Genomic DNA, 20,743 nt, shown 5'->3' with positions numbered 1-20,743 from the left:
TGTGAGTTACAGATCTCTTTGCAAGGTTAGATTGTTGTACAGAGGTTTTTGGAGATGGTTAACTGAATGATTATTGTTAGAGATGGCTTAGTTTGAATGGTTGTTTTGACTTACGATATGTTGTTTTGGAGGAAAGTATACACCCTTTTTTATTTGTCTAGTTAAAGGAGGGAGATGTGCAGCAATCTGTGTTGTCTGATATGTGCAGTTTTCAGTTTGTCCTGATGCTCTGCCTTGTTATGGTGCTATATGTGATGTCATGATGGCCCACTTAAATGTGTCATTTGGGACAGAGGAGAAGTTATCCAGGGTCGAGCTACCAACGTACCTGATTGCCTAACTTCACACTAAGGCCCATATTTACACTTTTTTAGCGCCGCATTTGTGCCATTTTTTTATGCAAAAGTGGCATCAACTTACAAAATACAATTGTATTTTGTACGTTTGCGCCGATTTTGCATCAAAAAACGACACAAATGTGGCGCTAAAAAAGTATAAATATGGACCTAAGACTCAGTGAATACTTCGATATGTTAAAAAAGTTGCAATGCCTTATGGAGGCACATTGTCCCTGCCTACATCAGGCATGTCTTGGGATATTGTGCCATGTGGCATAAAAACTGTGCAGTTCTTAGTGCAGGTACAAGTTCACTTGTACACCTGGGGACAGTGTAGCACTGAATCCGCTGGTCTGTCTTTCAGTGCAGACGGACTCTATCACGGGTCGGTGCTGTCTCTGACTGCCCATGCATGGAGGGAAATATTTGGTTTAGGAACCTAAACCTTCATAGACCCGTACCATGGATGCCATTTGGGGGGTGCATTGATTGCATTATACATCAAATGTGGTGCACAATCAGTGTGCCGCCATGTAGCCTGTTTGCCACTATGCCCATATTTGTAGTATGGCATGGGTGCAGTGGCGGAGGTTGCCCCTGAGGGTACACCCCCTTGTACTTGCATCAATGTCAGCAGTGCAAAAAATGGTGTCAAATCTCTACTGTACCCCTGACCCAGTGGCGTAACTTTAGCCCCTACAGACCCCACTGTGTGGAGGTGCCCCTGAGCTCTAGAAGCCCCTCCTCAGCAGAGTACACTGTGCATGTGCGGATGGCCACTGGTCTGAGAGCTCCTGACTGGATCAGGGTGGCACCCCTCCATGTACTTTGCAGGGACCCCCCTCAAGTTTTGTTATGCCACTGTCCTGACCCCTGTGGCACTGTCTTTAATACGGCTGCAGGTACAATGGGAGAACTCATGAGACCACACTTTTTAAAGTTTGCAAATTAAAAAATTGTGAGCCAGTACTGAACTTAAGTTCTAATTACCATTTCCATTTACAGGGTGTCCTCCTGGATTTTATGGGCCAAACTGCGCTCATTTATGCGATTGTAAAAACGGAGCAAGCTGTAATGCAATTACTGGACAATGCATCTGTGATACAGGCTACCATGGCAGCCATTGTGAAAAAGGTTTGTAAGAAGCAGCAAGTATGTTTTATGCAGAGTTATACAGGATAGAACAGAATTTAAAGTCACCTTTAACACTCAGTCACTTTCAGGACTCCAGTATGGTTATTTTGAGGGTGGTAAAGCACCCCTCTCCCCGCTTCTATACTTCAAGTCCCTGTAGGGAAGTTATAATACTATAGAATAGAATTTGAATGCATACCTACTTGTGCTATAATAAAGTTGTGACAGTTAAATGAAAAGTTTGGTAAGTTATTTTGGAGTGTTGTGGTGAACAGAATGATACTGATAGGGCATGATTTAGATGATGGTGCTAATGGACCAATAAAAGAAAATGGAGGAAAATGCCCTGCCATCCAGGTAGTCCTCCATTTTTGTTGTTAGGTGTTCGAAGGCAGGAGGACCTGATAGCATAGCCTTAAACACCTCCAGTATTGAGATGGCCACTGGTTGGTCAAAATGCTTTTGAACCTTCTGCCAAAGTTAGGCAGGCATGCCCATCACCTCTTTTGGTGACACCTCGCCATCTCAAGTTTTTTACACCACCTTCTTGAAGGCATACATGTAAAATTTAGTGTTCTTCTAACAACAGTCCTGCAAGTATCTCTGAGAATCTATCAAAAATGCTAGTTCATCATGATCTCTTGTACCATGTACCCCCATCTTCATTGTACATTTATATTATCTGTCTTCGTTGACACAAACCCACCATGTTGCATAGGAATGATAGAGTGGCTGTCAGAGTTTTTCACTGCGCAGGCCCCCACCATGGCAGAATAAATTGCCTCAAGGAAAAAGCCCCACTTCATGGTAAAACTGTTTAAAGTACAAATGTGGTCTATGGGTTCTGTGCTAAGCTACCCCTGCTCTGCCTTTAGCGAGGGGAGCTGACGGTAAATTCTAGATGTCGTTGCAAAATGTATTGACCTTTGCATGGTTTTATATTGTTTTTTCTGGTGATGAATGTGGCTGCTGATCTTGTGTTCATAGTCATGGATGCAGCAAAGATCTGGACATTCCCACTTTTGGACTGGAGAGAAAGACCCTTAATCAAACTTGTTAGGGCACTCCGCCGCCCGCCAAGGTTGGACCGCCGAGCGGCTGCCTATGCGGCCGCAATCCCAACGGCCTCATTACAGCATTCCTGCTGGGCCGGCGGACATGTCGGCTGTAGCATTGGAGCCGGCTCCTAATGGAGCCGGTGGTGTTGCGGCCGTGCGACGGGTGCAGTTGCACCCGTCACGATTTTCACTGTCTGCACAGCAGACAGTGAAAAGCAGGGTGGGGCTGTGACTGGGGGCCCCTGCACTGGCATGGGCAGTGCATGGGCCCCCAGGGGCCCCGCGACTCCCCTTCCCGCCAGCCTTTCCATGGCGATCTCTACCACCATGGACAGGCTGGCGGGAAGGGGAGTCATAATCCCCAGGGCAGCGCTGCCAGCAGCGCTGCCCTGGTGGATTATAACCGCCGGGACAACGATGGTGGGAAACGGGCGGTCCCCGCGATGCAACCGCAGTCATAATACGGCAAATTGTACTGCCAGCATATTGGCGTTACAATCGCCAAAACAAGACCGCCAGGGATGTAATGAGGCCTTATATGAGCCATATATGTGTTTTTTACAGATGTTGCCTTTGAGTTGTTTCAGTAATAGTGGAGTGTGTAAGACAAAAGAAAGATACCCTGGTCTGTGCATTAGATCTTGCATCCAACAAACTTTGGCACTTATTTAGTCTTGTACAGGCTGTACTCCATTCTTCCAATGCAGCGTAGTGATGTTCTCCATTGCTCAGCTACAGTATAGTCTACAATTTCTAGAGTTAAATACCAGGCTGGCAGAGATCTTGTGTCTTGAGCTTTTTTTTTTTTTTCAAAAAACACATTTCCAAATTGAGAGATTGTTTTTTTAAAGAAAGCAAATGAAATGTCCCCGCCATGGTATAAGACTTCTCCCAACATGTTGGGGTCATGTTTTGTTTTCTGCTCATGGCCACCAGGCTTTCCTTGGTGATTCGAAACAGAAAACATGTATTGGAAGATCTGTTTTAAATAGGGAGGACAGTGGGAGGAACTTTGACAAAATGCTCAGGACCATTGTCATTTCGGCCATCAGTCAAAGGTCTCCATTGACACAGCCAGAGGAGGGTCCCCTGATAAAAACGTGGCTGTTCCACCAAATCTAAAACGAGTAAGAAACTATGAGCTTGATGGGCAAGGAACTACAACACACAGGAGTTGGAACCCAGAATGATTGCCAGTGATTTCAACTAGTTACAAGAATTCCATCCATCACCTTTTGCGTGTTTGATGTAATGCCCTCAGCGCCAAGGGTATGCTCAGATGTGGGTCCCACCCACACTGTGACACAGGATCCACACCAAGCTATAGCTCACTGATGGGGCTTAACAAGGCTGAAATCACTCCTGAATTACTTGTGCTCCTTTTTGGCAATGGCCTTACCTGGAAGTTTGTGAATGACTGTTCCCATGAAGAGCGGGATCAGTCCTAATTTACATAAGGTGGGCCTCTGTCTTCTGTGACAATGAGGGAACAACGATGGATTGGAGTGCTATCCAGACTGGTTGCAGGTGATTTAGACTGTTTGCAACCACTCCTCCCATCACTGATATTGTGTGTCTGGCACAAGGTACTCTTCCACAATGTGGTGGATTACCCTGTTCACAATCTCTAGCTAATGTCCATTATGTAATCCAAACTCAGGCACTTGTGAACTCAATTGATAGCATGTAGATATACCTAATACATTTATTTGCACTCCATGTTATTTACACTGTCTCTGAAATTCCATTTGGCTGATCTTGTTATCATTTAATATTTCTCATTTTTATTAGTTTGCGATTTTGGAATGTTTGGAGAAAAATGTAAGAATCCCTGCAACTGTGAAAAAGCAGCTCACTGTCACCATATAACGGGAAAGTGTTTGTGCCCTCCTGGTTGGACTGGAGACAAATGCGAAGTTGGTAAGATTGTGACATTCTTTTGTGATTTGCTTGAGGCATGGTATATTAATAACATTCGGTTTATTGAATTAAAATGTTTCACACACAGTGGCCACAGCCCTGGGGAGATTGTTAACACCAGCACACCGTGCTAAACATATGAGTTTAATGTTTATTTTTAACCCATCCTTGAGAGTAAAGTTTCATATCACATAGTGTTTGGAAGGCTTCTGAATATGCATGGAGGCAGGAGCATGAGATTCAAAATCAATTGATTGAGCAACTGAGTAACACAGGAGGGAGGGCAGGAAGCACACTCACACTTTCACACACACGCACGCACGCATATCCATTAACAACACTCATCAACATTCAAACATACACACATGCACCAAACATTCATTTAAAAAGATCACACACACACTTACCTTCAGCCTCGTAGGGCCCAGGAGGGTTGGGACTGCAGCCTTCCCTCACTGGCTGACCTTAGGTCAGCCAATGAGGAAAGGCAGCAGTCCCAGCCTCGTCACAGAGTGGGATGGAGTCAGTGAGACTGCTGATCTCACCCCACTCTGTGACAAGGTGTCACTGATTGGCACTCGCCCTGGCGCTTCAGGACTTAAACCTGAAGTGCCCAGGTCAAAGTCAATGGGTGACTGTTTCCTCGTCACCCGGGGGAGGGCCTCGAGGCTCCTTTGCTGAGCTGAGGAGGTCACGTCCATAGGAGCTGTGACCTCTTCAGCCCAGCAAAGTTCAGCTCAGGCAGCCAGGAGTCTGCGCAAATCACGCATGTCTCGCTCCTGGCTGCCTGACCTGAACATGAAGAGTGTCTGTAAAGCTGACCTTTGTTCAGCCTGACCGGCATTCTTCATGAGGGGGAAAAGGTGGGGGGGGTGGCCCCTCCGCCCTTAAGGACGGGCCGCGTCTGCGAATAGGCTAAAACTTGTGTTGGAAATAAATGCCTGACTTTTTGTAATTTTTAAATAATTATAATAGTATTTCTGAGGTACTGTGTCACTGTGACTGTTGAAGCTTTGCCAGTATACTCACATGAACCAGTATTTACACGTGTGTCAATTTACCAGGTTTAGATTTATGCATATGTTGATATAGCAAGCAGACACATTTCTGCTTGTTCATTTTTTTAGTTTTTTTCACAAGGGTTTTTTTTCCCCTGAGAATCCCCTTCCTCTTTGATTTGGAGGAGTAACCCCTGTATTCCCACAGTGGAGAGCGACTTACTCCTGCCACTAAAAGTAGACCATTTCTGATTTTACGAAGCCTAGTACTACACTTTTCTAAATTCTAAATCCAGAACAGTGCAAGTTTTAGGGTGTACATCCACTTAGGCAAGTGTCCCCGCCATGGATTACCCACAATGTGCCCCTGTGAACTGATTTGTTCGCACACTAAATTATTCCTCACTTTAAGTTTCCATGTGCAAGTAAATCCTTACAGGTTTAAATTCACATTTTGTGAATAATCATGACTATAAACTCATAAACTACGGTGTTTTCACTTCCAAGTTCCATTTAAGTGTTCAAATACCTTCAAAACAAAATACAGTTTGAGATAATTAATTCAATCACATTTTTTATGTTGTGGCCTGTTCTCAAACTGTTTCCCCAAAGAAGATCTTAAGAAATACATATGATTTACAGTTCGGATTTAGTTAAGGTGGCTGAAAAAGTGTTAAAGCGGCACTGGGGTCAATGAAATCTTAATAATTTCATTACGTTTCTATTCCATTAATATATGTCATTTTATTGATTTACTGTCTCTGATGTGTCAACAGCATGTTATATTTTTCAGAGTTATTGAATTAAAATAAATAAAAACCCTACACCCAAAACACTGTGCTTTTGGCATGCAATATAACACACAACAGGCCTCGTTCGGGCAGAAGACTCAGTAATTTGAAGCAAAAACTGACTTTGTTTTACCTGCCAGCCACCTAATATTGCATCTATTTGAATGAATGTCAATGGGGAAAATGGATTTTATTGATTTTCTTTCAAAATCTCCCAATTTCCACTTGTAAAATGATGGCATGCATGCACCAAGGCCCTCATTACAAGTTATGTAAACTAGGGGAAGCTATTTACCACATCTTATAAATAAAAGTACACTGGGTGAGGCATTTAGCACATATGGAAAACATTTCCTGTTTCGAATTTTGCACTCCCAAATGAGGCTTAACACACCAAATTCATTACCTTTATTTCAAGCCTTTACACCTCAAAAATGTATCAAGGGAAAACTCTAGGGGTATGATCACACAACTTGTAATTGTGATCCTGCATTTGCAGAGGGATCTGAATTTATCCCTGAATATGTAATGATGGCAAATCTTAAAATACTATATTAGTGGTATTGCAATTGCACCTCCTATCATATAGGCAACGTAGAATGCAGCAAGAGGAAAACCGACCACAAGGTGTGTATCGGTATGGCAGCCTTACTACAAAAGGCACAACAGTCAATGGTGTTGTTGGGTCTGTATGAACACAAACGATACCAAATGCACTCTAAACAACCAGTCCAAATAAAAATCCCTGATTCCATATAGTAAGGATATGTAGCCACCAGATGAAGTCTAAATCCTTTTCTTGGGTTCAGCCCTACCAGTTCTTCCAAATTTATAGATTATTTCCACAAGGGCTAACACGCGTTTCGTCAAATCTGTGATATTTTCAAGGCTGTAAGAGTATATAACAAACATTGTACACTGTAAGCTATAGAAGATGACAGGGATCAACCTCAAAACATGCACCCTTTGAAAAAATATGTGTTAATTACCTAGATGCAAAATAAAAAACAAAAAAGGAAAAACTAGAGGATCTCAAAGGTACAGTGAAGAGAGAAAAAAGTATTGCTCAAAGATTAAGGGCCTCATTCTGACATGTCCGGATCAAAGTGGCGGTCCGACCGCAACATTATGACCGTGGAGTAGCTGCCACGGTCCAACCACCGACACCGCCAGCCTGCCACCAGCCTGCAGCCTGGCAGTCCCGACAGTCCTGGTGGTCCTGGCGGTTATAATCCACCAGGGCAGTGCAGCCCTGGGGGTCACGAGTCCCCATCTGCCAGCCTTTCCATGGTGGCTTACATTGCCATGGAAAGGCTGATGAAATAGAAGACTCGGGGGGGCCCATGCCGAGCCAAGTCATGCAGTCCACTTCCCGAATTACGGGCAGTGGAATGAGCAACAGGTGCTGCTGCACCCACCGCATGGCCACATTGCAGCCGGCTCCATTAGGAGCTGGCTACAATGTTAAGGCCCTGTTCACTGCAGAGTTTCCGCCCACCGGCCCTGCGGTGAACTCCTAATAGGGCCGGCCGTGTTCAGGCCTCCTCCGCCCGCCAAACTCATGATCAGGCCCTAAATTCTTGAAGGCATCTCAACACCACCATGCAGACACAGTGAAACCAAAACAAATGGTGTATGGCAAATTATCATTATAGAAAACACTTGAGATGTGCAAAAACCCATGTGAATAAGATATGCAGAAGAAAAGTATGTGAAGGGTAAAAATTAATGAGGGTAAACTGACCTAATGGTAAGTAAAAAAGGGTCCAATCTTAAATACTTGGGTGAACCAAATGGCCAGAAATGTGAGCATGTAACCATGAAATGCAAAATAAGCATTAAGCAAGGGGACTATAACACAAAGTAAAATTCCCAGTCCATAAAACAGTAGGCAACCCACCAAAAAATGCCATACCTACCATAAAAAGATGGACTATAATGCTCCTTAAATGTATAGACAATATCTGTGTCCAACAACCCAAGTCAGGAACCTAATTAAGGCCTGCAATTGAGAAAGTGAAGTTTATTAAGGTGTATTAGGTCATGAGTGATCAGAATCAAAAACAAAAAAGCAGTGTAGGAGAAAATAACTGCTGCAACATACCCTCATCCGCCAGTAATCATGTGTGTAAAGGAAATAAGGTCAGGATTCAAAAAAGCACCAGTACCATGATAAGTCCCATCTAAATTACGTAAAAAAGGAGTTAAAACAGTCAGCTAAACCCATATCAATATGCGTATTAAAATTAACATTGAAGCCCCGTAAAAAGGATATAAGAGGCATAGCTAATGTCTTTCCTGAAGAAGGCTAATGTGGCATCCATATTTCTTTGACTGTTTGAAAACGTTGTAAGATAATAACAAAGCTAAAAAAAACTCGAGCAGTCAAAAGTAAAACAAGCTGCAGTCGTAAATAGTCTTGACTCTCATAAGGACAAGTCAATCCAAATAGTATTTCAAAATAAAGCTATGCACAGTCTGGTCGCCAGTGCAATGAGGCAACAGTACTGGAATAACAAAAAAGAAGTTTGCTATGTTAATATAACATATTGAAAATATCTGGTAGGGAGAAACATGTGCAGTCAACACAACAAGTGGACAAACTGTCTACTACCTGCACCCCAACTACAGACCATGTATAAGTAATGTCACAAGCCAACGCACAGTACACAGTAACCCACCAACCTGAAACATTGAGTCCCGGTTCAGCTGAAGTGCTCAAACAACATTTAGCCCGTAACCATGCACAGTTAAAAGGAAGCATTGTCTGCATGGTGATGTTGAGATGCCTTCAAGAATTGAGTCTTTGAGCCCTACTTTCTATTCTTTTGATGGTACGCTTTGAGAGCCTCTTGGTTTTCATTTTTTCTTTTTTCTTTTGTTCAATGTAATGATGCCTTAAGTATTTAGTCTGCTATTTAGGAACATCACAATATTTTGTAAAAAAAAATTCGAACACATTTGCTGACAGTTAGTTAAACCCTTCAAATTGAACGTTAACTTCAAGTTTTAATGGAATTCTTCTCAATATACGTGGTTGAGTTGATGCAAAAATGAAGTAATATTATGATGTGATTTTACCCACAGAATGTGGATCCAATCATTATGGCCCTAATTGCTCCCTGAGATGTCAATGTTCAAAGACATCTTACTGCAGTCCACACAATGGAAGGTGCACATGTCCTTTTAAATGGATGGGACCAACTTGCACAGAAGGTAAATATACAGGCTGATGTCACCCTCACACTTGTCCTATACACTTTATTTAAGAATATCCATGGAAGATGTCCATGATAGAGAACTAAGGGCCAGATTTCCATTGTGGCAAAGGGAATACTCTGTTATAAAAGTGACAGATATCCCGTCAGCCGTACCACGATCCCCATAGCATATAATGGGATTGTAATACGGCAGGTGGGATGTCCATCATGTTTGTGATGAAGTAACCTACTCTGCCAGGATCTAAATCAGGCCCTAAATCTACAAGTAAGTAATGTTTCCTTCTATACAATGACATCTTCTTTTATAGTCATAAGCAGGTGAATTATACAGCTCATGTTGGATCCATTAGAATTTACATGCTTTAATGATAATTCTACCATTAACAAATATCTTTAACCAATAAAAAGAGTTTAAAAAACTATAAAAATGTAACTTGTCCTTTCAACGATCATACGGTTAATATCTGCTAAAACGTTTCCTGAAAAATACTGTCTGATGAAAGTATAAAATGTGGCGATGACATAATAGAAAGCTCAGAGATGTGCATTACACTGACAGTGAACCAGTATTTGCTCTCACAAAGCTGAGTAACAAAAGAGGAGAGTGTTTGTAGAATTATCTTTACACTGGAGCAGATTGTTGTCTTTTTAGGGATTCACAAAGAGCCCTGCGAATGCTCCTCACTTAAGACACACATGCTTAGCATTTACACATGCAGTATTTCAACCATGTAGGAATTTCCATCTAGCTATGTAAGAAAATTGTTTCTTGCACATTTAGATGTAAGTTATAGGATTTGCCCCTGAGAGAACCCCTTTCTGTACATCTTTGTTAGCTATGAGAGTGCCCCCGATAACCACCCTTAAAAAACCCTTAGTCCAACCACGGTCAGGATTATATGTACAAAGTGATACCTAGGGCCATATACTGCATACAATGACTCTGTGACTATCTACTTATGTTCTTGTTTGTTGGGGTTGTTGTTGCAAGGATGACCCAGGAATGCCACACATCCACACCTAACTTTAGTTAGTGGTTACAGGTACTTTAGCTTGCAGTCCTAATTGCTGTATTTACAAATCCTAATTAAAAGCGCAAAATTCCACCAACCTTCATTCCCTGAATCAAGACAGGATTGTGTCGTCACAATTTTGTGCTGCTAAATTGAGCTTTTATGTGCAAAAACCTTTGTAAAATTGTGCCCTCCATAAGGTTATTTCCCTCACAATAAGCAGAAGCTGTTGCAGTATTATCTATGAAATGTTACTGCTCAAAGATGCAGTGATTTGAAGTAATGACACTGTGGCTAATAATACAAATGGTTTACTTGCCTAAGTTCAAAGCAGCTGTGCAAAAACATTTGTGAAGGTGAATTCTCAATATCTCTCCCATTCATTTAAAAGTAGGTTGAGCCCTATTGTTAAGAAATGATCATGGTGGGGGTGTGGCTAACCACCCAAGATGGCGGAAGTGCAACGGTGAGGCTCCCGGGCAATTACCATAAAATAATCGCATATTCATATCTCTGACCCCGCCAGTGCCGCCACACTGCGAGCCGGGTGAGCAGAGGAGAGTTGGAGGCCGCCTGGAACTTGAAAATAATGCCCGAGCTGCAGCATTACTGATGAGCGTGATGCGGCCTGGGCTGTGTGCAGCAGAGATGGAGGCCCTTGCGGATGAAGATTAAGTTTAGGGCCAACGTGAGAGGACTGCTGTCAGGGCTGTCAGGAGGTATATAGTCCCTGTGGCTCCCCAGTAGACGCCGGACCCCGCCAGGGAAGAGCCTGTGTTTCACATATGCCAGAGCCGCGAGGTGAGTGGGAGCAGGTGGGCCGGAATACCGTGAGAGGCCCAGAGGCCCGCCTCTGTGGGGTGTGAGGCAGCCCCCCCAAAAACAAAAAAGAGACATGATTGGTCTCCCTTCCCTCGTTTGTGTGGGCTTCTGTTGCTCCTGTTGCTGGGCCCGGATCGAGATGCAGATGCAGTTTGTGAGTCCTGGGGGACGGGGGCCGCAAGGTCCGGCGGCCATTTTAGATGTGACTGGAGGCATTGTGTGGGGGATGCGATCTGGCTGAAAGGAACAAACAGCTGAAGCCGCAGGGACCGGTGATGGTTGACTGCAGAAACGGACACACCTGACTGAACAATGCGGACCCATCGGCCTGTGCCCGCAGAACAAATTATCTGGTGAGATCTGCTGTAGGTGAGGTTGCTCCGGGAGTGGAAAGAGAACAGAGTGACCCACACTGACCCACTGAGGCTGGGCAAACTCTAGCAGGAGGTAAGCGCTCCATGTTGGCATGATACACCGGATAGTTATTCAGCAATTGACCTGGTGAGACTGCCTGAGGGTTCCCCTATCGGGCTCCAGTAAATGTGGCACAGTCCACAGGATTACGCATCAAAGCTGCACCCCCCCCCCGAAGTTGTGTGAATGGATGCCCCAGGTGGAGAAGTACAATGTGGCGGTTATAGAACCCAGGGTTGGATGATAGAATTCACAAACTGAAGTGCGAGGTAACGGAGGGGGTTGCGTCGTCTCTCTCTTACTGATACACTCGCTACTGAACACTTCACAGGCCTGACCATAAACTGTCATGGGGAGACCAAAAACAAAGTTTGAAGCAGACAGTCCCAGGCGCTCTCCGTCTCCCTGCCTTCAAAGGACTCCTCATCCTGAGTCTCCATGTCCTGTGTGCCACCCACTGATGATGCCCCACCCCAGGACAAGATAGATCTCACCCTGCAAGAAATCCGGTCATACCTCGCCATTGAGCAGTGGATGGGAGTACTCACCACCCACATATCATTCATCAAAGACAAACATCGTAAACTAGCAGACAGGGTCAATACAAGTGAAACTACTCTCTCTGTTTTGGAACCCGCTAATGAAGTTCATACCATAAAAATTAATCCGACTCAGGAGGTTGAGCTGCTCCACACGCGGGCAGAAGATGCTGAAGGACGCACTCACAGAAACAATATCCATATCTTGGGTGTGCTGGAGGGGACAGAGGGCCAATCGTCAACACAATATATAGAAGACTGGCTCAGAACAGTGGTAGCACTGGAGGGCCTATCGGATATATTTGTGGTTGAAAGAGCACATCGGGCTCCAACCAAAAAGCCAAACCCTGGAGCGCCACCCAGACCCATAGTGGCAAAAAAAATTAATTATAGAGATGGTGATGCACTGCTCAGTGCTGCCCTGGAGAAGTACCCAATTCTAGTAAAGAATGTAAAGGTCTCACTATTCCTGGACTAAACACTGTTGGTTCAACTGAGGCGTGCTTCCTTCCAGGCTGTTAAGCAAGACCTGAGAAAGGCTGGGCTCACTTATGCGTTGATATTCAACAAGACATGAGGTATTTATTTAACCTTCAGAAGCTATGCAGGAATGGCTGGACTGGACCTTTCTGAATCTTTACAGGCGAGAGGACGGGAGCTGGAATCCCCCACAGCCCCAGAGGAGGTGCCATCACCCTCACCCAGATGATGACCTGGGGGGGGCCTGTGGCATAGCACCCTCTTCACAGCAAGCCCTGATTGGCCGTGTGGAGGCGCTTAGATCTGCCTCACAGCTTCGTGCCCATGCTGATTGAGAGGGCTCCAGCATGTCACAAGATGGAGGTACTGACTCTGATTCCGTGGGTAGCCTCGCCCTCTACCCCTTTATCACTCCTCAGCTGGATTGAGATCTTTAACTCCAAGATGGACTCAAGCTAAATACTGTCACAGTTCCCGAACTGGTTCTACAGACATTCCCCGTTAATGAGATGCAAGGGGAGTGTTTTGGTGGCCCTGTAATCCATAGCAGTATACCACTCTCCTTTAGGTAGAAAAGTTCACACGATATTGGGCGCATGGGCTGGTGCTCACTGTGTTGGTTGGTTCGGGGCTTGGCCTGGGCAGCTTCCTGAGGAATGTAGCTTGCAAACGTAAATGTTGGATCACGACCCCCGAATGTGCATAGGCACTAGATGTTTGTTGTACAAGATGTTGTTGTTACATATCAAATTTTGTTAAAAGGCCACACTGCACTGGACCGATAAGTGTTATATGTTTAAGGCAAGAAGCAGATGCTACTGAAAAAGGGAATGGGCACGGGGCTGTACGTGGATTTTATTACATTAATGGGACACTGTACACCATGTTATGCCGTCTAATGTGACCTCCTACCAGACCTTGACCTGGAATATAATGGGATTGGACACATTGTACAAGAGGCATAGAATACTAGCGCAATTGCTTAGGAGACAGACGCAGATAGTCTTTCTGCAGGAGACAGATCTCCTGACACCCGAAGCATAACAGTTACAGAGGAGGTGAAGAGGTCAACTCTTTCAAACATCTTACTCAGGTTATGCCCGGGGAGGTGCAATATGGCTTAAGACGGGAGTTCCCTTTATGGCACCAGAGGTGTGCATAAACACACAGGGCAGATATGTTCTTGTGAGGGGCACATTGGATGGGGAATCTTTAGTAGTAGGCTGTATATATGCACCTAATACGGATCAGGAAGCCTACAGGGCATACCTAACCTTACTGACTGGCAGCAATGCCCATGGCTGTTGGGGGGAGATTTCAATGTGATTCTAGATATTACTCTTGATCGCTCCCATCCTCCTTTATCTGGTGCGGCAGCATTACCCCAAGAGGCATCTCTACAGCAGTGGGTGTCTGGTTGGTCACTAGTGGATGCTTGGCATGCCCGAAATGTGGGACTCCAGGAATACTCCTTTTACTCATACCTGCACAGGCTACATACACGAATTGATAGAATCTTGTGTACCCCGCCACTCCTGCCTGAAGTGGTGCATACAACCTACCTTGCAAAGTCACTGTCTGATCATAACCCCTATAGTTGACATTGCAGTGGGGTAAAATACCAACACACATACCCACATGGAGGCTGCATCCCACCTACTTGGAGGATACCCCTTTAGAGACTCATTGGCACAAACTATAAATAATTATTTTTTATTATAACACAGGAACAGCTACATCGCTACTGCATGAGTCGGAGGCTTTCAAAGTAGTGATCCGTGGTTTCCCTACTGGCACACTGGTGGGTGCTTGGAATGCAGCTTTGGCCACTCTTAAGAAAGCTGAAAATAAAATGTACCAAAATGGAACCACAGGCGGTGATCAGGAGGGAGGTAGATCCGATGGTACTGCAGGAGGTGAGGGTGGCACACTCAGAAGGACTGGAACATCTGAAATTAATAGACTATAACACACATGTCCAACGGACACACACACCAAAGCTGACAGATCCGGCGCCTTATTAGCCTACCTTATACGCTCCCCCATGTCCCGACCCTGATACTTAGCATATGTGTTCAAACGCAGGACTTGGTCTCTACACAGCTGGACATTAACAATGCTTTTTGAGATTTTTAGGCTGATCTTTACACAGCTCCTGCGGCCCCACCTGGGGCAACACTGATCAAATACCTAGATAGGACAAACCTATCTAAATTACCATTAGCAGATTGAGATACACTGGGTGCTCAACTCACTACTGGGTAGACTAAGGGAGCCATTCGAGAGACGGCCCGTAATACAACTTCGGATCTGATGGACTTCCCGTTGAGTTCTACGAAACTTATGTGCACACATTAGCTCCCCAGTTAGAAAAATTATATGCAGAGTCCCCAGGAGTGGGATGCTTACCCCCTACAATGTGACAAGCCATTGTTACATCGTTGTTGAAACCCGGCAAGCCCCTCCTTGAATTAAACTCTTACAGACCACTGTCCCTCTTAAACACTGAGTATAAAATTCTGAGTAAAATTCTGGTGAGACTCCTGCTCCCTCATCTGCCACATCTATTGAATTCAGATCAGATTGGCTTTGTGCCATGGCGCAACACATCTTTGAATATTCGTCGTCCCTTTCATGTAATGGACAGCACCCGTGTGCAGTATCTACACGCCGGCTGCTTATCTTTCGATATACGTCACGTATTTGACACATTGAGCTGGGAATTTATGCTCGACATATTTACCTATTATGGGATACCAGACTCCTACATTAAATGGGTATTGTTACTATGTTCGGAACATCTGAAATTAATAGACTATAACACACATGTCCAACGGACACACACACCAAAGCTGACAGATCCGGCGCCTTATTAGCCTACCTTATACGCTCCCCCATGCCCCGACCCTGATACTTAGTATATGTGTTCAAACGCAGGACTTGGTCTCTACACAGCTGGACATTAACAATGCTTTTTGAGATTTTTAGGCTGATCTTTACACAGCTCCTGCGGCCCCACCTGGGGCAACACTGATCAAATACCTAGATAGGACAAACCTATCTAAATTACCATTAGCAGATTGAGATACACTGGGTGCTCAACTCACTACTGGGTAGACTAAGGGAGCCATTCGAGAGACGGCCCGTAATACAACTTCGGATCTGATGGACTTCCCGTTGAGTTCTACGAAACTTATGTGCACACATTAGCTCCCCAGTTAGAAAAATTATATGCAGAGTCCCCAGGAGTGGGATGCTTACCCCCTACAATGTGACAAGCCATTGTTACATCGTTGTTGAAACCCGGCAAGCCCCTCCTTGAATTAAACTCTTACAGACCACTGTCCCTCTTAAACACTGAGTATAAAATTCTGAGTAAAATTCTGGTGAGACTCCTGCTCCCTCATCTGCCACATCTATTGAATTCAGATCAGATTGGCTTTGTGCCATGGCGCAACACATCTTTGAATATTCGTCGTCCCTTTCATGTAATGGACAGCACCCGTGTGCAGTATCTACACGCCGGCTGCTTATCTTTCGATATACGTCACGTATTTGACACATTGAGCTGGGAATTTATGCTCGACATATTTACCTATTATGGGATACCAGACTCCTACATTAAATGGGTATTGTTACTATGTTCGGAACATCTGAAATTAATAGACTATAACACACATGTCCAACGGACACACACACCAAAGCTGACAGATCCGGCGCCTTATTAGCCCACCTTATACGCTCCCGCATGCCCCGACCCTGATACTTAGTATATGCGCTCAAACGCAGGACTTGGTCTTTACACAGCTGGACATTAACAATGCTTTTTGAGATTTTTAGGCTGATCTTTACACAGCTCCTGCGGCCCCACCTGGGGCAACACTGATCAAATACCTAGATAGGACAAACCTGCCTAAATTACCATTAGCAGATTGAGATACACTGGGTGCTCAACTCACTATTGGGGAGACTAAGGGAGCCATTCGAGAGACGGCCCGTAATAAAACTTCGGATCTGATGGACTTCCTGTTGAGTTCTACAAAACTTATGTGCACACATTAGCTCCCCAGTTAGAAAAATTATATGCAGAGTCCCTAGGAGTGGGATGCTTACCCCCTACAATGTGACAAGCCATTGTTACATCGTTGTTGAAACCCGGCAAGCCCCTCCTTGAATTAAACTCTTACAGACCACTGTCCCTCTTAAACACTGGGTATAAAATTCTGAGTAAAATTCTGGTGAGACGCCTGCTCCCTCATCTGCCACATCTATTGAATTCAGATCAGATTGGCTTTGTGCCATGGCGCAACACATCTTTGAATATTCGTCGTCTCTTTCATGTAATGGACAGCACCCGTGTGCAGTATCCACACGCCGGCTGCTCATCTTTAGATATACATCACATATTTGACACATTGAGCTGGGAATTTATGCTCGACATATTTCCCTATTATGGGATACCAGACTCCTACATTAAATGGGTATTGTTACTATGTTCTCTACCTACGATGAGGGTTAAAACAGGGGCGTGCATCTCAGCACCATACAACATTTCTAGGGGGACACGTCAGGGCTGTCCATTATCGCCGCTATTATTTACCTTAACAATCGAACCCCTGGCGCAGATACTGAGGCGAGATGTTCCGGAATGGGATATTCCAATTAAAGGGGTGACCCAAACTATTTCATTATATGCAGATGATATGATTTTGTACTTCAGGGATTTCCGTCGAGATCTGACCACTGTAGCTGACAGACTGACCGAGTTCGGGCGACTGTGGCCGGCAGGTAAATCCTACCAAATCCTGCTCCTTCAGGTTTTGGCCCGGGGTGGGAGGCGGTGGCGTTTGGAGGTGCTCAAATTCCAGTGATGACCCAAACCCTCCCTTACTTAGGCATCAACATGTACCGGGGCTCCCAAGATATATTAGAAGGGAATCTCTTACGAGCCATCAATTCATTCAAGCCACAAATAGCCTTTTGGACTAAATTGCCCCTCTCTGTAGCTGGCAGATTGGCACTGGCAAAAATGGTTCACCTCCCCAGACTCCTCTATTATTTTATTAATTGGCCAGTGATGGTTCTGGCCTCGGTGTTCTGTCGACTGAACACTTTACTGACTGAACTAGCATGGGGGACAGGGCGCCACAGGGTTAGCCTGCCACAATTGCAATTACCAGTGCAGGGCGGAGGTATGGGAGCCACTGATCTTAAGGCGTACTGTATAACCGCCCACTTGCAGTCGATTGCGTACAGGCTGACAGGAGAAAATGTGCACGAAGCAGGCTTAACGCCAGGCCAGGTGCAAACTGGTCAACTACATAAGTTGCTGTGCCCGAGTAGGCCGGCCCTCACAATGCTCCTATATTCTTACAGGTGGCCATGGCATGTTGGAGAATGGCATTGCGTTATACAGAAACACCCATTCCTTATGCCCCAAAAATACCACTAAGGGGTATCCCCCGTCTATGGGAACTCTGATAGGGCAGCGGTTGGAACCCTGGGAACAATCGGAAACAATGATGTTGTCCAAGATGTTTGCTGAGGGGACACTAATCTCACACTTAGATTTTACACATTCGCATGGATTATCTGACACCCTCTTTGTCACACATGCAGGACTGACTTGCTACATTCAACAATATTGGGATCCAAAGGGTATAGAACCAGCTACATTTGAATTCTTGAGTGTATTACATACAATGGGCTACGGCACCCATTTAATTCGCTGGCTGTACAGAGGCATGAGGGCCCACTTGGGGATATCTTTACACCCGCTCCGCATACAATAGGAGGCAGAATTAGATAACACACTAACTGATGCCGAATGGAATGTTTTGCTTGAAAAATTAAAGCCTCTAAAATAGTATCGAGAAATTCCAGATTTAAGTTTATCCAATTTTCAATACTGCATAGGGCATACCTCACCCCACAAAAAATGAATAATATGTTCCCTGCTGCTGAAGCGGCTTGCCCTCGCTGCCACCAGAGAGGCTCTGATCTATTGCACATGTTGTGGAATTACCCTAGGTTGACGCTATACTGGGCAGAGATAACAGGCTTCCTTGAAGACTTAACAGGGCATTCCCACTGGCAGACACCAGATGAGTGTGTATTAGGACTTTATCCCCAATCTCAGATAGTGGGGTATCCACACGCCTTACAGATTTAGCTTTACTGTTGGCTAAAAGTACTATTATGCGTGACTGGAAGTCACCAGTTCCCCCTCTGGTTTTGTAGTGGCATGGGGAATTAGTGGAGTGAGGTTTGGCTGAAAGTTGGGCATTGTTCCGAGAAGAGTACAGAGGGCTGCATAAGACTTCTATTTCCTTGGACTGGGATCTGCTCTTAGGGAGATTCAGAGGCAATTGTAGGAGAATGCAAATAGAGGATCCTAAATGTATTACTAGCGATGTTGTGTCCAGGAGAAAGTGCCAACAGCTAGCACAGGTCTCTCTCCCTGCCATTCCCCCAATGTAACACGCTGTGTATGTTCAGTTTATAAGAGACAACACGAGACGGCCTATATCCATACTTAATGTTTAATTCTGAAGGACTTTACTTGCTAGCATAACCTCGGCACCCTGCAGGCCTCATACACCAGGTTTCGGAGGTAGACTCGGAGACCACATAAAAAGCGATGATGGACTGCTCTTGATAGTTGCTCCCACCGCAGGCTGAGAGAGAGATACCATGGAAGCATGACAGTAGGTTCCCCCCCCCCCGAGGGCCCCGGATTTGTCTGGGAAAAGACAAAAAAAGCAGCAGATCAAAAGAGGGGCATGAACCGAAGAGGTGCCTTCCCAGGAGCATTCACTCAGAGGACAGCCCTCCCAGTGGATGAGAAACTGGAGATGTCCACGGAAGAACCGAGAGTCACAGATCTCTTGGACCTCGTATTCAGGCACATCATCGACCAACTTAGGGGTAGGAGAGGAGAATTGTCTGTGAAAAGGATCAGGCACACAGGGCTTTAGCTGAGACACATGAAACACAGGATGTATCCTCCAAGTCCGAGGCAAACGAAGACGGACTGAAACGGGATTGATTTTTTTGAAGGATCAGGAATGGTCCTTAATACCAGGGTTTAATCTTGTTTTGTGACAAACGGAGAGTTAAGAATTTAGAAGGAAGACAGACTTTATCATTGATTTGATAAGAAGCGGCATCACAACGTCTTTTATCAGCCATCCTTTTCATGTGTAGTTGGGTGGCTTGAAGATAAGAATGTATAACACGTTGGATACCGCATAGTCATCGAACAAATGTTGTAATGGCAGGGAGTGTGAATGATTCTCTGAGGTGTCTGCACTTGTGGAGGGAAACACCAGGCTGTCTCCTGCAGTCTCGGAAGGGTGCCCAATGGGGATGATGCTGGTGACTGTAGTAGAGGCAGCAGACGTGCAGGTGGCGGTGTAGGTGGCAGTGCAGGTGGCAGCCGTACAGGTTGCTGGTCTGTCTTGCAAAAGGGGTGACACCAGTCCCTCACCCGGAGGCTCCGTGCCCTGAGCTGACTTACCTTTGCCCTTGTGTCCCTTCCCCACCTTGGAAGTCGCTGCTGGGACCTTGCCACTGTCCTCTTTGGTCCTGGAAGAGGCCTTGCTGGGTGGTTGGTGCGGCTTTTCTCTTAGGCATGCGGGCCCCTTCTTTACCTTGGCAGGTGGCGGAATAGGGTGGTCCTTGGCCTCACTAGGTGGCCCACTGGCAGCCCTGATGGGTGCCACCTTCGATGTTTCCGGACTTGCAGGGACCACACTGGATGAGGATTTTGTGGCTGAGTTGCTGGGCTGGGATCTGGACATCCTGGCCCTAGGGAAAGGACGGGGGGAGGTGTAGGGACAAGGTCGATGGCAGCTATGTAAAGTTTTTTAGACACACTGGGACGGGAAGATGAAGGGGCTTTGGGAGTGGAGGAAGAGGTAGTGGTTGTAGGAGGTGTACATCTGCTGAGTTTGGGTGAAGGTGCATGGGCTGGAGGCTGTTGTGAGGTGGATGGCTGTTGAGTGGGTGTGTGC

General features: G+C 45.3%; 1 protein-coding gene across 1 annotated transcript in view; it reads left to right on the top strand.

Moving 5' to 3' along the window:
* LOC138265069 (multiple epidermal growth factor-like domains protein 6) overlaps nt 1–11,148 on the top strand; it is a 768,694-nt gene extending 757,546 nt beyond the window's left edge. Inside the window, exons 28-31 of the mRNA XM_069212617.1 lie at nt 1,344–1,472; nt 4,322–4,450; nt 9,327–9,455; nt 11,000–11,148. Coding sequence (XP_069068718.1) covers nt 1,344–1,472; nt 4,322–4,450; nt 9,327–9,455; nt 11,000–11,148 — 536 coding nt within the window. The remainder of the gene's footprint in view (nt 1–1,343; nt 1,473–4,321; nt 4,451–9,326; nt 9,456–10,999) is intronic.
* The last annotated feature ends 9,595 nt before the right edge of the window (nt 11,149–20,743 follow it).

This window comes from Pleurodeles waltl, chromosome 11 (assembly GCF_031143425.1).
Source record: "Pleurodeles waltl isolate 20211129_DDA chromosome 11, aPleWal1.hap1.20221129, whole genome shotgun sequence".
NCBI classification, from domain to species: Eukaryota; Metazoa; Chordata; class Amphibia; order Caudata; family Salamandridae; genus Pleurodeles; species Pleurodeles waltl.
Note: the sequence above shows the minus strand (reverse complement) of the source record. Positions and strands in the feature narration are given on the sequence as shown.